Source organism: Oncorhynchus keta, chromosome 10 (genome assembly GCF_023373465.1).
Source record: "Oncorhynchus keta strain PuntledgeMale-10-30-2019 chromosome 10, Oket_V2, whole genome shotgun sequence".
Classification (NCBI taxonomy): Eukaryota; Metazoa; Chordata; class Actinopteri; order Salmoniformes; family Salmonidae; genus Oncorhynchus; species Oncorhynchus keta.
In genome coordinates this window covers 64839718-64856953 of record NC_068430.1, presented here as the reverse complement: position 1 = coordinate 64856953, position 17236 = coordinate 64839718, and the positions used below count along the sequence as shown (strand labels likewise).

At 41.7% G+C, this 17236-nt stretch overlaps 1 protein-coding gene and 1 pseudogene across 1 annotated transcript in view; one reads left to right on the top strand and one right to left on the bottom strand.

Annotated features, from left to right (window-relative positions):
• The window catches only part of LOC118389217 ((E3-independent) E2 ubiquitin-conjugating enzyme UBE2O-like), a 54875-nt gene extending 43895 nt beyond the window's left edge, over nt 1-10980 (bottom strand). The window contains exon 1 of the mRNA XM_052526061.1: nt 10594-10980. Coding sequence (XP_052382021.1) covers nt 10594-10980 — 387 coding nt within the window. The remainder of the gene's footprint in view (nt 1-10593) is intronic.
• On the top strand, nt 6522-16645 carry LOC118389392 (serotonin N-acetyltransferase-like; annotated as a pseudogene).
• The last annotated feature ends 591 nt before the right edge of the window (nt 16646-17236 follow it).

Below are 17236 nucleotides of genomic sequence, written 5' to 3'. Positions count from 1 at the left end.
CAAACTATACATACCTTGGCCTAAACATCAGCGCCACAGGTAACTTCCACAAAGCTGTGAATGATCTGAGAGACAAGGCAAGAAGGGACTTCTATGCCATCAAAAGGAAAATAAAATGTGATATTCCAATTAGGATCTGGCTAAAAATACTTGAATCAGTTACAGAACCCATTGCTGTTGTGAGCTCACCAACAAAGAATTCACAAAACACCAAATTGAGACTGCATGCAGAATTCTGCAAAAATATTCCACGTTTACAGAGTAAAACACCAAATAATGCATGCAGAGCAGAATTAGGCCGATACCCGCTAATTTTCAAAATCCAGAAAAAAGCCGTTATTCTACAACCACCTAAAAGGAAGCGATCCCCAAACCTTCCATAACAAAGCCATCACCTTCAGAGAGATGAACCTGGAGAAAACCCCTCTAAGCAAGCTGGTTAAAATACCAGTGAGCAATCACAGCAGCAAGATTTGAGACCTGTTGCCACAAGAAAAGGGCAACCAGTGAAGAACAAACACCATTGTAAATACAACCTCAATTTATGTTCCCTTATGTACTTCAACTATTTGCACATCATTATTACAACACTTTATATAGACATCATGACATTTCAAATTACTTGATTCATTGGAACTGTTGTGAGTGTAATTTTTACTGTTCATTTGTTATTGTTTATTTCACTTTAGTTTATTATCTATTTCACTTGCTTTGGCAATATTTTTCCAATGCCAATAAAGCCCTTTAAATTGAATTTTTAGAGAGTGCGCAAGAGAGCGTGTCCGAGAGAACGAGACCGGGAGAGAGTGAGCATCAGATACATAATCCAAGGAGGGGTGTGGTTGCCAACAACCCTTCCACATTACATCACTGCTCTGCATTCTCCAGCACAGTACTCCACAGGGACAGAGAGGAGGGGAAGAGGGATAGGAGAAGGAGGACAGCTTATCATTTCACATCTTTGTAGTGAGTTAACAAAGCCATTCTCTCGACCCCTAGACTATAGGGAAGGATGGATCCAAGATGACTTCGCCGCTTCTCTTCTTTTCTAATCTAACCTCTCCTCCACCTGCTGCAGGGCCTCTTCACCTTCCAGACCTGTCACTTTCTCTCCCTCTGCTGATGATCCCTTGTTCTGGCTGCTTGTGAATGTGTGACATGTGTGTGTGTGTGTGTGTGTAGAGCTGGACCCTAAGGCCTTTGGCTGACCAGCAGTGTGTGTGCGTGTCTCTCCACGCTCAGGCCCTGGCACCTGCTCAACATTACTCAAGCACTCCCTTCGAACATGGAGGCTACTTGGCAGTGGCAAGGTGTCCCAGATTACTTCATTAATAGTCAACCACAGGACCTGCAGTTTAGCCTATTCTCTGAGCACTACAGGGCTAGAACCAGGTTATTAAGTAGCTAAGAGGCTAGTAACGAAAAAGCTAAATAGTAGCAAAGACCCTCAGTTTGCTAATGTGGCTAATGACTGCGATGCTAATGCTAATTGTGTCAAAACAAACATCATGAAGACAGGCCATTCTCCTCACATGTTAATTGACATAACATCACGGTGGTGTCAGTTGTTTAGTCTTAACTGTAAGTCAATTAGGATCATCCGATGTCTAAATACAGATACCCTAATTTGTGATATCTTAAGCCTCCTCAGTAGGGAATGGCTAACCGCTAATGGCAATTATTCAAGCACCATGCTAATAAGTTGGCTAGATAATTATTAACCTAACAATGACAAGATGGTTGATATCTCTATGATTGGAGAAGGTTAGCTAGCTACTGTTATCAGCACATGGAGTGACTGGGCATGTTAACTGCAGTCAACTCGCTGGATTACAAGGCATCCACTGTATAGGCCAGGGTCCATCCCCCGCCTCCCCCGGTTTCACGTTTTGGTTTTTGCCCTTGCACTACACAGCGGATTCAAGTAATCAAAGCTTGATGTGTTGGTTATATGAATCAGCTGTGTAGTGCGAAGGCAAAAACCTAAACGCGCACCCAGGTGGGGCCACCAGGACCAAGTGTGGGAAAACTCTGGTCTCGGCCAGCGAAGTGATCCCAGAGCTCTTGCTGAGAGGGATAGGGCAGGCCAGGATGAAGGATGGGATTCACTGTGCAGGCAAGGCAGCGAGTGAAGCACCCTCCCCAAACCCATCACTGAGATGGATCCTTCCAACTTCCCATAGATCACTAGCAGACAGGCCAGCCCAATAAAGCAGCAAATGAGACCAGGGTGGGTGACGGGGCAAAAAGGTGACAAATAGGACCACGGATTGTGTATGACATCATGTTCTCCAGAGGGGACAGAGCGGGAGAGACGAGGTCAGAAAAACAAAGCATGAGCCTTGTTCATCTTATCATTACTGTGCTGCTGCTTACAAGCCTCTAAAAAGCATACCTCTAATGCTTTTTCAGCTAGTTGTGTGGTGATACCTAATGTATATCACACCATTATTTACATTCCAGTGCCCAACACAGGCCGTTATGTGACGGAATGCTCACTCATTACCCTGGATAAACCAGAGTCAGCGCTTTGCAAACAAATAAAGAACAATACTGGTCAATGCTGATAACCAGCATTTTAGCCTAGCATAGATTAGCTGTAGCAATACCTTTAAACTGCATCCTGAAAGTACCGAACTCTACCTTCAGGACAATAAAAAGAGACCAAATACTCCCAAGTCTGAATGTAAAAAAATATATATAGATATTGGCCTATTCAGCAAACTAAAGGGTTAGGCCTATAACTGCAACTGCCTGCAACAAGAAAAAAACACTAAAAATAGAGCCTGGTAAAATAAAAAAAGGAAAAGGAAAAAAAGAACCAATGGGCCCGAAGGGGGGACCTTAAAACTTAAGGACAAAAAGCTCTTCATTAGCATAGCAACCATCTGCCTAGATCAAGCCCATCTCTTCTTCTTTCCCTCCCCGTGCTGTATCTCTCCCTCGTGCCCCCTCTCATTACCCCTCGTTCTCTTTCCATCTCCCTCCCCTTACACTTTCCATCCCTCTCTTTCTCTCTTCATCCCCCTCTGAACCCATCATCATTACCAGCATTATGCCACACTCCACTTCTCATCCACCCCCAGGGCCAACGCCATCCCCCCAGGGAGGAGCCTCTGGCCTGGGCGTCACGGTCACCTCAGGCCCCCTCTGTCTGACAGATCGGTCTCCAAGCACAGCCTTGAATAAGGGATAAGAGGGTGGGAGGGAAACCATCGCCCCACCACAGTACCACGCCCTGCGTTCCACTGTCAGCTACCTGCTGCAGTGATAGCCTTGGATAGCCTATCATAGGAAGACAGTGTACTAGACAGTGTACTGCAGAAAAGGGGCTGAGTTAGCTAGTGTTCTAGCAATACCGCTGTGCGCTCACTTTCACTGTACTGAATTGAAGGCAGCCACAGGCTTCCACAGCATGAACCCTGTAAAAGACCTTCAATAGGCCCCTTATCCTCATTGAGGGACGAGACAATGTCCTTCATAGTCAAGAGGCACTATTTTCAGTCCTAGTGTCCTTGCTAGGCTAGCAATGTAACTATTGCTATTCAGGGGGCAGTGCCAGTTAGTGGTTATTCCATTTAACCGAGCTCAATATAAACAGCTTTTCACACTTAAGTCTTGAAGGCAGCAAGGTTGAAACATGGGGTTCTTCGTACAGTTTATAATGTGACTGTAGCCCACCTTTGTGAGTGCCAAGCCCCTTCCTATACAACCATTTAAAAAAAGGGGTAGCTATACTGACCATCATTTTCACTTGTCTGACCGCTTGCATGATGACGAGTTTCTCACATGACTGGCCTATCTGGGTGATGTTTTTTCTTACCTGAATGATCTGAATCCAGGATTACAGGGACTCGCCGCAACTATATTCAATGTGCAGGACAAAATTGAGGCTATGATTAGAGCTGTTTTCTGTCAGCATTAACAAGGACAACACACAGATCTTTCCATCATTGTGTGATTTTTCTTTTTGTTGCGTGCAAATTAACTCAAGCTTACGGACAATGTCAAATGTGATAAAGCGAAGCACCTGAGTGAGCTGGGTGCACAATTACACAGGTACTTTCCCTAAACAGACGACACGAACTGGATTCGTTATCCCTTTCAATTTAGTCTCAAATGAATAATGAAACATGTTCAATTTGGTTTAAATAATGCAAAAACAGTGTTGGAGAAGTAAAAGTGCAATATGTGCCATGTAAAAAAGCTAATGTTTAAGTTACTTGCTCAGAACATGAGAACATATGAAAGCTGGTGGTTCCTCTGGGAATATATATATTATTGGTTCCTCAATATTCCCAGTTAAGAAGTTTTAGGTTGTAGATATTTTAGGAATTATAGGACCATTTCTCTCTATACCATTTATATTTCATATACCTTTGACTATAGATGTTCTTAAAGGCCAGCCTAATCTCGGGAGTTGATAGGCTTTAAGTCATAAACAGCCCTGTGCATCCCAGCACTGGTAAGAGCTGCTGTTTGAATGAATGAGCCTGCTGCTGCCTACCACCGCTCAGTCAGACTGCTCTATCATATACTTAATTATAATTAACACAGAAATACGAGCCGTTGGTCATTAATATGGTAAAATCCGGAAACTATAATTTCGAAAACAAAACGTTTATTCTTTCAGTGAAATACGGAACCGCTCTGTATTTTATCGAACGGGCGGCAACCCTAAGTCTAAATACTACTGTTACATTGCACAACCTTCAATCTTGTCATAATTATGTAAAATTCTGGCAAATTAGTACGGTCTTTGTTTGGAATAAATGGTCTTCACACTGTTAGCAACGAGCCAGACAGCCCAAACTGCTGCATATACCCGGACTCTGCTTGCAATGAACGCAAGAGAAGTGACACAATTTCCCTACTTAATATTGCCTGGTACTATGCATTTATTTTAACTAAATATGCAGGTTTTAAAAAAAATATACTTCTGTGCATCGATTTTAAGAAAGGCATTGATGTTTATGGTTAGGTACATTCGTGGTAAGATTGTGCTTTTTCCGTAAATGCGCTTTTAATAAATCATCAAGTTGGAGTAGGCTGTGATTCGATGATAAATTAACAGGCACCACATTGATTATATGCAACGCAGGACAAGCTAGTTAACCTAGTATCATCAACCATGTGTTTATGTGAAGATTGATTGTGTTTTATTCGATAAGTTTAATGCAAGCTAGCAACTTACCTTGGATCCTTGCAGCCACAAGGTCCTTTTGTTGCTGCAATCCTCGTGGAATGCAATGTAATCGGCCATAATCAGCGTCCAAAAAGGCCCACTTACCGATTGTTAAGAAAACTTGAAAATCGCCCAAGGCGATTAATCGGTCAACCTCTAATTGAAACAGTGCCACACCAGTGGAAGATCTGAGACCAATCATACAATACTCTCCTTTTGGAGATGTAATTAAGATTTCATAGGAAAAAAAGAGGCATAGCTTATTACAGTGCAGATAAAATAGTGTCAGTCTGCCGTTGTTGAGGCGGCAGCGTGCATCTAAATAAGTTTCCACAGGGAAACTTGATTAAGAGTAATATGATTCCATCTGAAGAAAAATAAACTACAGAGGAGGTAACAGTGGGAAATGCAAGCTTGGCACCACAACTGGACACTTATTTTTCTACTACGCCATCTCTGAGTATGTCTGCGAGGAACTGAATACGAGAGGGAATTAGTTCAACTTTACCTCACGGACGCATATGTCACGTTGAGACTAATGATGCACAGATATTACATTTTTGGCCGATACCGATATACAATATTTTCCTTGCCAAAAAAAACCCTGATAATGATAACCAATAATTACAATTTTAGTGGCCTTTTAACTATTTAACTATACTAGAATGCTTCACACACACAGACGCAGCAGTCTAAGGCACTGTATCTCACGGCAAGAGGCGTCACTACTGTCCCTGGTTCGAATCCAGGCTGTTGTGTGTCAAAGGTTTTGTGTCAAACAACACTATTTGACCAATCAGAACCTGAATATGACTACACGTCACATAATTTAACACATTCATACATTTTTTACGTAGTTATTACACGATCACTCGTATTTCATGTGTCACAACGATTCATTGGTACGTATGCTATGATGCTGGTAAAGTTGTCTCGCACACCTACAGTGCTGGTCATAAAAAAATCTGGCTAGCTCATGGATGCAAACAATGTTCTTCCCCAAAAACATAGCAAAACGACATCTGTTTCAGTAGCTATATAGTTAACTAGCTAACTATATAGCTAGGTGTAAACCAAAATAACCCTACTTTATAAGACAGTTCTTATTTGATTATGGTGGTCAGACACATCTATGTGAAGCTAGCCACAATAAGGATTAGCCACAAGTCGACTTTGCGGCTTGCCTTCAAAATAAAAGTATGGCATAATTCTATTTGTATTCATTTGCATCACTGTCAATGACATACTTTTATTTTGAAGGCAAACTGCAAATTCCACTATTGTGACTAATCCTTATAGTGGCTAGCTTCACAACACATAACCCGGTGGAGCCTCACTAGCCAGATAAAGCTCGCTGGCTGCTTATAACGTTAGCTTTGGGCAACAGTGTTAAGTAGCTGGCTAGCTATTTATTTTCATTAACTGAAGTTAAATTTCAATAGGTGAACAACAATACTTACAAGTATTCCTAAATCATTGCTAAGAATAATGAAAATGACTGCAGTTTCTACTGGTCATTGTTTTCAGGCTGATTGTATCGGTGCTAGCTAGGTAACAAGCTAAAGCTAGCTACCCCAGAAGTTGCAGTCGAACAAATTAAGCTTTATTACCAACGCGATATTGAAAACACATAGTTCGTGGAAGCCAACATCACCATGACAGAGAGCGGTTGATTGGTAAGAACAATGAATTCCATTATATTGGCTTTAATGGATTTCACCTTTGAGTTGTCTCACTGAAATTCTCTTACTCTTTCAGATGACTACACGACTTGACTGCTCAATCCAAACAACACATTGTGGGCTAGGTTAGGAATGCTGTGTTGCGCAAACTATTACGTGCCGTCATTACGTCCTGTACATACGTTATATAGGTATGCACGGTAGCTTTGACATCGATTTTTTAACATCGGGCCGATACCAATGTTGCCATTTTTAGCTAATATCGACCAATTCCGATATATTGTGCATCCGTAGTTGAGACAACACGTCACAAGACTGAGCCTTAGGCCTATCTACCCATTTGTCGAGACTATTTGTTGTTCACTTTCTCTGTCTTGAAGTAGATATCTGCCATACAAATCCTGAATTAACTCCCCATTGGTAAAAAAAAACCTTTGGGGAATAATAACTGCAGTATCAGTGAGGGAAACCGAGGCTGGTGGATCGGGGATTCAGGTAGCCAGGCTTCCCTAATAGGAAGGCCTTGAAGTCAATGGCAGAAAGTAGCTACAAAGGGGTGGAAACCAGTGACGCCTCACAACACCTCAAACCAATCCCTTGCTTGGGCGGAGCTCAAAAAAGGTGCCCACTTAATTAGTTTGGGCCGTAGGAACAACAGTGGTCGGGAATAGCTGATTAAAATCCCATCAAAATAGGTCGATGTATGCGGTGTTTGTGGTGACTTCCAATTTCAATAAATCGGAGACCGTCGGCAACACTTGATACACTAAACTTTTACCATAGCCTGTAAGTAGACACGTCATAACATATTTTTTTGTAGTGATCAAGCAGAAGAGTTGTAGTGCCTTCAATGACTCGATTGTGTGTATAGAGCACACCACTGGCAAAACAGAATTCAGTTTTTCAATGTTACAAACTAGCATACGCAACAACTCTGCAAAATGTGTCCGACCCAGTCGCAAAACAGTGACGAACATAACGCCGCACCCCTTCCACAAGCACATGGGGGGAGGTTCTTGAAATGTAAAATCCACAACAACAAAATAATTGCACACCATTCTAGCCAATTCTTCAGACATCCAAAGGTTGGTGTGACAATGTGTTTTGGATGCATGGCTATGCAAAACTAGGGCTGAGGTTATGACTTTTCGTACACATTGATGCATCCCCCTCGAAAGAGTGTGAAAATGGGTATAAAGCAAAGGAAGGTAGGCAAAAAATGCAGTCAGTCAAAGGACAAACTTTCTTGGAAATACGCCATTTTTGCATACTGCAGTTAGAGGCCTGGTCATGATTTAAGTTGCTCAAGAGAATATGTGACTGAAGAAACACCATCTGAGCAGTAGGTGGACAGAGGACGCACACTGACAGTAGTGATGGGGGAAACCAAATCGATACAGTCACACATCGGGATATTATTTGACGAAGGATCATATTGTTTTGACAATATCATTTTTGCATCTGCACCAAAACTCCAGTCATTTTCCATCTCCTTTTTAAATAGGGAGCCCATTTGTTTTCAGCACTTTTATTTCCATGACTGATCAAAACTAGTTCTCATGGCACTCTTGTCCTTCTTCAGTAGACATAGATTGAGCAATATGTTTGGAACAACGAATCGCAATACATATAGAACCATGAGGATCGATATACATATATCGGCACCCAAGTGTCGCAATATTGTATCGTGAGGTCCCTGGCAATTCCCAACCCTAATGGACAGCCTAACAGACACACACACACAGGGAAGAAAAATACACACAGATCACAAGCTAGACAAACACACAAAATGATAAGGATGGACAAAAACACACACGGAGGGCAATGTTTAAGGCCTAAAACATGACTATCATTCAAAGTCACAGAGAGCTCAGTCACCCTTGTTTGTGTGTAGGTAAACATCCCGACCCATTGTTATCCCCACAGATACATGACTAGATCTTTGTCCTGACTTCCAGACCCTGACTCCATTGCTAGAACTTTACACATTTACCCCAGAGGACAAAGCAGCACGGCCTACCTGCACTGTTCACCGTGAGTATCTTCTAGGCCCAGCCCATCCCAGCTCCACTCCCTCAGTGTGACCCTTTTCCATAAGGCCCTGGAGTGAGCTCCCTGTTACTGCAGTACTGAATCCCATTATGTCAATAGCTCTCTCTATTTGGTTTGTAATGATACTGGCTCGACAAAGCTTTTATGCATGGGCTTTGTGGGCTTGGATATTTGAATTAATGTTGTGAATCAATTGGACCCTATTTACATGATGGCATAGGTTATCTTTCCTTATGTAATATGCTTAAGACCACATATAAGACACTGAGTGTACATTTTTGGGAGCATAGTTTTATGGCTACCTGATTTGATAATGAATATACTAGGCAATAGCCTCAATTCGCTTCCGACTAAGTTAGGTAGCTAATGTGAAATGCATTCATAGGCAAGGATAAATACAATTTATAGCTTTGTATAGTTAAAAATTAAACGTCAGCGAAAACCTATCCACTTTAAAATGGCAGTCATGCAGGATGTTATCCACTTTAAAACTGCCTTTGGTCAATGGAAAACTAACATTACACCATCAGTATCTTTGATTAAACTGACTCCTCGTGTAGTGGAGGGATAGCATAGAATCAAAGATTTTTATAACTAACCCAAGATAAACCACAGCCTGTTTCAAATGGTAGCAAATTAATAATAGTGGGCAGAACAAGCAAGGAGGTGGGCAGAACCCAGCACGAGCTAGCGAGATCCTATTGACGCATTCTAGCATGTATTTACATATTCCGTTAGAGAAGGCCTACGCGTGTGCAATAACTCAATTCGCCCTGGCACTCGTAAACAACAGTCTCTTTTGGGAACAGAAACCTGCATTGAGATCAAATATGCTTAATCGATTACAAAATGTGCATCAAGTCTCATCCCATGTCCTCCCACTGCCGGAAACTGGGCTTCTGCTCATCACATTTGGTGGTGAGTGAAAACGTCAACCAGATGCTTCAGGTTTATAAATCCGGTTAAACATCTGGGTCATTGTTCCGTCAGTGATATAATCTCAGCAATCTCCTGTAATGTGATGATGGGTCATGGCTAGTTTGAGCTGTCAGTGTCAGATACAGCATCAGCTAGAGACCACCTTACATTATTCAGTTAAAGTCCTTTCTCTCATTGTTTAAGCAGCAGTTTTAGCAAGTGTTCCCTCTTCTACAAAAGGTGTCAATGATTCATTTACTTAAAACCTGAGATGCAAACTAGCTATCTAATTTATCAGCAATGTTCGTTTAATTATCTTATAAGTTAGCCTAGCAAACCTGTCAGTTAGCTAAACTGGTTAGTGGAGTAAGTCATGTATTTGGGTATAACTAACAATATGCCAATGATACTAACAAACTAGCTAATCGTTATACCAGCGCTCAGTAATAAAAAGTTAGCTAGCCAAGCCTGCTAAGTCACACCCAGTTGTACTGCACATTTCAATAAATGTGGGCAAAATGCTGAAGCTAGGTACAGTAATTGTAACAAATACACAAGCGCGCGGACAAAACGTTCGCAATGCCGGTTATAGCGTGCTAAACCCGTGGCGGTGTAACGTTACTAATTAATTTAACCAGCTAACGTTATCTGTCAATAAAGGCAAAACACACATCGTGCTTGAAGCTAGCTAACTAATGTTGCCTCCAGCGTTTAACACATATTGTGGCTAGTTAGCTAACGTTAGCAGACAATTACCTTTGTTTCCCGTATGTCTTGTTTCCCTCCTTCTGGGTACCACTGCACCCGGACAAAACCCCTTCCCAGCGGTGCCAGGCTGTCCACGACACTGCTCTCGGTGTCCGAGTTACAGGGGATACAGCCACCTCCTACACCGCCTCTACCTCCGCCATCGTCGAGGTCCGAGTCTGAATCAAACTCCTCCTCGCCTTGTATCATTCTGACTAGGCCGAACCGGACCAAGTCGCGATACCGACCTGACACCAAATCGTGGGAGAAAAGAAGCCGCTGGGAGCCGCCTGCAGAAGGAGAGAGCGCCATGGATGGAGGCTCTGAACCGGGGCTTACAGCCGGAGAAAGAGCTGCGTCTGTTGCTATTGCGTCCGATGCCACGGGTTCCGCCATCGCTGCAGTTGTCAGGGAATAATGCGATAAAGGGAGACTGATGGTGGAGAAGAAAAAAGAGAAACCTGTAACCATGGAAGTGCACGTGTTTACGTCGATAGGGCGCGCGCTGCGTAAACGCACCCAGAGGTCTAGGGCCTGTCAAATTGACAGAGGTGTTTTTTTTATTACAGCGTGGGTTTGACTCTGAATAAATCAGTCTGAGACAGCAGACAGTTATATCACACAGTTATTATAACACCTCTTTCTTTATATGCAGGTGTATTTATAGTCAGGTGCTGCTAGCTATATGATGATACAAATGTATGGTGCAATGTGGCCAATTTCATATAATTAGGGTCCCCCTTAGGACAAGTCACGGCCTATTGACAATAAAGTTAATTCAATATCACAGGCATGATAATGGTATTTTTTATAGAATTTATTACAGAAATGCAAACATGATGAAAGAGAAGACGCCAATTTCATCAACAAGTCTGTAGCCCGGGCCTGAATATGCATTCTATGCGCGCACTTCACCAAAAAGCATGAATGGAGCAATTTTCGCCACTTGGTGTCAGTGTTCGAGTGCTGAAATTGGCTTATTGCAGACACAGCCATGGTTTTTAACACAGGATTGTGGCATAAAATAACATATTTTGTGCATACCGTGCCTGACACTGTAGTTGTGTTGTGTAGGCTAACGTGGGGGGGCATATGAGGACGTTTGTCTTATTTGTCAAGCGCAAATATACGCGTTTCTGCACAATGGCAAAGCATATTCATTTATAAAAATGTATATAATGCCAGAAGCCTATTCTATTTTGTGCAAAGGGGATTCCAACAAATACAGAGGCTAACTCTTGTTCAATACCTGCATTTATCAGGTAGAATAAGAAAAACAAGACTCATTTCGCATTGGTCAACAACGTAAACTATACATGCAAACTGAAATAATGATCAACAAACTCTTACATGGGGGAAAAAAAATATGAACCACAATCTCGAGACAATTGATGCCCAATTGAAAAGGTTCCCTTATTTGAGTCACATGACGTTTGGTAAATAGATGAGAGCAAACAATAGGATTTATAATACAATCACCAGTAGACCTATTCCATGAAGAACATTCTGATAGAGTGGTGTTGATATCAACATTTAAATAAAATGGGCATTTTAAAAATGACACACAGCATATTCTCCACATATGTTTGAAATTATACACTGAGCAAAAATATAAATACAACATGTAAAGTGTTGGTCCCATGTTTCATGAGCGGAAAAAGAAGATCCCAGACATTTTCCATATGCACAAAAAGCTTATTTCTCAAAAATGTTGTTCACAAATTTGTTCACATTCCTATTAGTGAGCATTTCTCCTTTGCCAAGATAATTAATTCAACTGACAGGTGTGGCATATCAAGAAGCTGATTAAACACCATGATCATTACACAATGATGTGCAGGGGACAATAAAAGGCCACTCTAAAATGTGCAGTTTGTCACATAACACAATGCCACAGATGTCTCAGGTTTTGAAGGAGCATGCAATTGGCATGCTGACTGCAGGAATGTCTACCAGATAATTGATCATTGAATGTTAGTTTCTCTACCATAAGCCACCTCTAGCGTCGTTTTAGAGAATCTGGCAGTATGTCCAATCGGCCTCACAATCGCAGACCACGTGTATAGCGTTGTGTGGGCGAGCGATTTGCTGATGTCAATGTTGTGAACAGAGTGACCATGGTGGCGGTGGGGTTATGGTATGTGCAGGCATAAGCTACAGACAACAAACACCATTGCATTTTATCGATAGCAATTTGAATGCACAGAAATACCGTGACAAGATCCTGAGGCCCGTTGTCGTGCCATTCATCCGCTGCCATCACCTCATGTGGAAGCTGAAAATGTCAGAGTTCTTCCATGGCCTCTATACTCACCAGATATGTCACCCATTGAGCATGTTTGGTATGCTCTGGATCGGCAAGTAAGACAGTGTGTTCCACTTCCTGCTAATATCCAGCAACTTCGCACAGCCATTGAAGAGGATTGGGACTACATTCCACAAGCCACGGTCACATCAGATACAGTTTTCTGATCCACACCCCTACCTTTAATTTAAAAAAAAATCTGTGATCTACAGATGCATATCTGTATTCCCAGTCATGTGAAATCCATAGATTAGGGCCTAATATAACTAGTTTATTTCAATTGACTGATTCCCTTATATGACCTGTAACAGAGTAAAATCTTTGAAATTGTGGCATGTGTGTTAATATTTTTTCATTCAGTATAGAAGGCCAAAATTGTACCCATCATTACACTGCATTTTTAGACCTATATGTAAATTGTCATTTATAGATATAGATAACATAACTGAAAATGGGTGATAGGTAGGCGTAGCCAAAAGCCGATCCATTAGTTTATATCGTTACAGGAGGCTAATTCCAAACACAAGTGACGAATATCCCCAATAAATCTGGGTAAATATGTTTGTTGTTGACAGGTATTCTCCCAGAATTTGGTCATCCAGTTTGTTAATTTATGCCCAATAGCGCTTAAGCGCCAAAGGTATATATATATATACACACGGCGCACCACATTAACCTCAGACTTTACGCACAACCCTTCTTCACTTGGATCACTTGAGTGGAGCAGATATCAGAGACAGGCAGTCATTCAATACCCAAGTAGAAATTATAATGAAAAGTTTACCATTTTTATTTGATTTAAGAGCTTGGAACTTCGATCAGACACCATGTCGACAGTCAGTGCCCTGCCTTTCCTGAAATCTAGTCTCCAAATGCGCCCTCCCATGGGTTCCACCTCCCCAGGCGCTGGCGTCGCCACACACTCCCGGCCAGCGAGTTCCGTTGCCTCCGCCCGGAGGACGCAATCAGTGTGATCGAGAGAGAGGGTAACAACTTTTAACTTACTCAAATGTATAACTTGTTTTTACCCCAATACTCGTCGTTTTTCTTTACAACTTTGTACCTAGACTTTAAAAAGTTTATTTGATGTTTTGGGGGAAAAAAATATGCTATGTCATTATTTGGACTTGTCAAATGTAGACTATTTAAAGATGAGGTGCTTTACGTATAACGTTTACTTTTACATGTTTTATAGACTAGGCTAATATACATTTTGGGAATAAATCTTTGGATACCAACCAAATTCATGACAATCAAACAGTCAGTCAGTCATGATTTGGATTCATTTCACCAAGTATGTAGTTGGAAGTAAGCAAACTGAGATTCAGACTAAGCAACTATGTGTGTACTTGGTCATGGACTTGTGTTGTCTGTCTGCCTTCCTCAGCCTTCATCTCTGTGTCTGGAGTGTCCGCTCCACTTGGATGAGGTGTGTCACTTCCTGACGCTGTGCCCTGAGCTGTCAGTTTGAGGAGGGACACCTTGTTGCCACTGTGGGACCAGGAGAAACTAGCCATGGTAAGCCCCAAGTCAAAATGTGTTAAAGAAGTGGGACATTGTCTTTAATATAATGAATGACTTTTGGTAGCCTACCCAATTAATAAAAAGACACGCTTTGAGGATGTACTTCAATGTGGTATTTTATCAATAGATAAGTACAATATTTATTTAGCACAGTGACTTCTAAGGTTTTTATATAAAACACCTCAAAATCAGAGAATGCAACAACCTTATATCCACATAACCAACCTTACATCCACACAACCAACCATATATCCACATAAACAAACCTGTCAATTCAGGGTTCAATAGAGCTGATCATGAAAAAAACTCCATGACAATGATAAATGGTTAGTCGGGTGATCTCACATTGCACTCATGCACTCAAAACTCAGCCTTCTCTCCCTCCTTTTTCAGGATGCTCTCACCCTCCACAAGCCCCATGGTCCACCTCCATGTACTTGCTGTCCACCGCACCTTCCGGCAGCAAGGCAAGGGCTCCATCCTGATGTGGCACTACCTGCAGTACCTGCGATGCCTGCCCTATGTATGCTGCGCCGTGCTCATGTGCGAATATTCCCTGGTCCTTTTCTACCAGAAGTCAGGGGGGGGCAAGAAAACGTATGTGAACCCTTTGGAATTACCTCTAAGTCACAACAATAGACAGACACAGTCTGCTTAAACTAATAACACACAAACAATTATATGTTTTCATGTCTTTATTGAACACAGCAATAACCTCAACCAAACATTCTCTGTAGTTGCGGATCAGACCTGCACAACAGTCAGGAGGAATTTTGGACCATTCCTCTTTACAAAACTGTTTCAGTTCAGCAATAATCTTGAGATGTCTGGTGTGAAACGTGCTCTTACAGCATCTCAATCGGGTTGAGGTCAGGACTCTGACTGGGCCACTCCAGAAGGCATGTTTTCTTCTGTTGAAGCCATTTTGTTGTTGATTTACTTCTGTGTTTTGGGTCGTTGTCCTGTTGCATCACCCAACTTCTGTTGAGCTTCAATTGAGGGACAGATTCTACAATTGGCGGACAGATTCTACTGCAAAGTGTCTTGATAAACTTGGGAATTCATTCTTCCGTCGATAATAGCAAGCTGTCCAGGCCCTAAGGCAGCAAAGCAGCTTCAAACCACAATGCTCCCTTCACCATACTTGACAGTTGGGATGAGGTTGATGTTGGTGTGCTGTGCCTTTTTTTCTCCACATATGGTGTTGTGTGTTCCTTCCAAACGACTCAACTTTAGTTTCATCTGTCCTCAGAATATTTTGCCAGTAGCACTGTGGAACACCCATATGCTCTTTTGCGAACTTCAGACGTGTAGCAATGTTTTTTTTGGACAACAGTGGCTTCTTCCCATGAACACCATTCTTGTTTAGTGTTTTACGTATCGTAGACTCATCAACAAAGAAGTTAGCATGTTCCAGAGATTTCTGTAAGTCTTTAGCTGACACTCTAGTATTCTTCTTAACCTCATTGAGCATTCTGCACTCTGCTCTTGCAGTCATCTTTGCAGGACGGCCACTCCTAGGGAGAGTAGCAACAGTGCTGAACTTCCTCCATTTATAGACAATTTGTCTTACCGTGGACTGATGAACATCAAGGCTTTTAGATACTTTTGTAACCCTTTCCAGCTTTATGCAAGTCAACAAATCTTTATATTGGGTCATCGGAGATCTCTTTTCTTTGAGGCATGGTTCACATCAGGCAATGCTTCTTGTGAATAGCAAACTCAAATTTTGGGAGTGTTTTTTATAGGGCAGGGCAGCATTCTACTCTCCAATCTTGTCTCAATGATTGTATTCTAGGTTAGCTGACTCCTAACTCCAATTAGCTTTTGTAGAAGTCATAAACCTAGGGGTTCACATACTTTTTCCAACCTACACTGTGAATGTTTACATGGTGTATTCAATATAGACAAGAAAAATACAACCATTTGTGTGTTATTAGTTTAAGCATACTGTTTGTCTGTCAGATGAAGATCAGATCAATTTTTATGACCAATTTATGGAGAAATTCCAAGGGTTCACATACTTTTTCTTGCCACTACTGTATGTAAGCAGTTTGGTGAAACCTCGTTCCCAGTCCATTGCACAAAGTTTCTGGGAACGAGATTACATTTGCTGTGAGTTACATGTGGGATACTAGTGCAGTGGTTGGTAGGTGTTTGTCTCTGCTCACTGTCTTGTGTTGTGGCAGGGTTTGTGTGTCCTATGTGGTGGGTGTTACAGAAGATAGTTGACCCGTAAGAGACCAAACATTTACATTTTATTCATTTAGCAGATGCTCTTATCCAGAGCGACTTACAGTTAAGTGCATTTATCTTAAGATAGCTAGGTAGGACAACCACATATCACAGGCATAGTAAGTACAGTTGAAGTCGGAAGTTTACATACATACTTGGATTGGAGTCATTAAAACTCGTCAGTTAGGACATCTACTTTGTGCATGACAATTGTTTACAGACAGATTATTTCACTTATAATTCATTGTATCACAATTCCAGTGGGTCAGACATTTACATACACTATGTTGACTGTGCCTTTAACCTTGATTCTAGCCATCCCGGATCCGGGATCGTGAATACAGCCTCAAGCTCATTACCATAACACAACGTTAACTACTCATGAAAATCACATATTAAATAAAATAAATATATTTGCTCTCAAGCTTAGCCTTTTGTTAACCTCTTCAACCTATGGGGGCGCTATGTCATTATTGGATAAAAATACGTGCCCGTTTTAAGCGCAATATTTTGTCACGAAAAGATGCTCGACTATGCATATAATTACCAGCTTTGGAAAGAAAACACTCTGACGTTTTCAAAACTGCA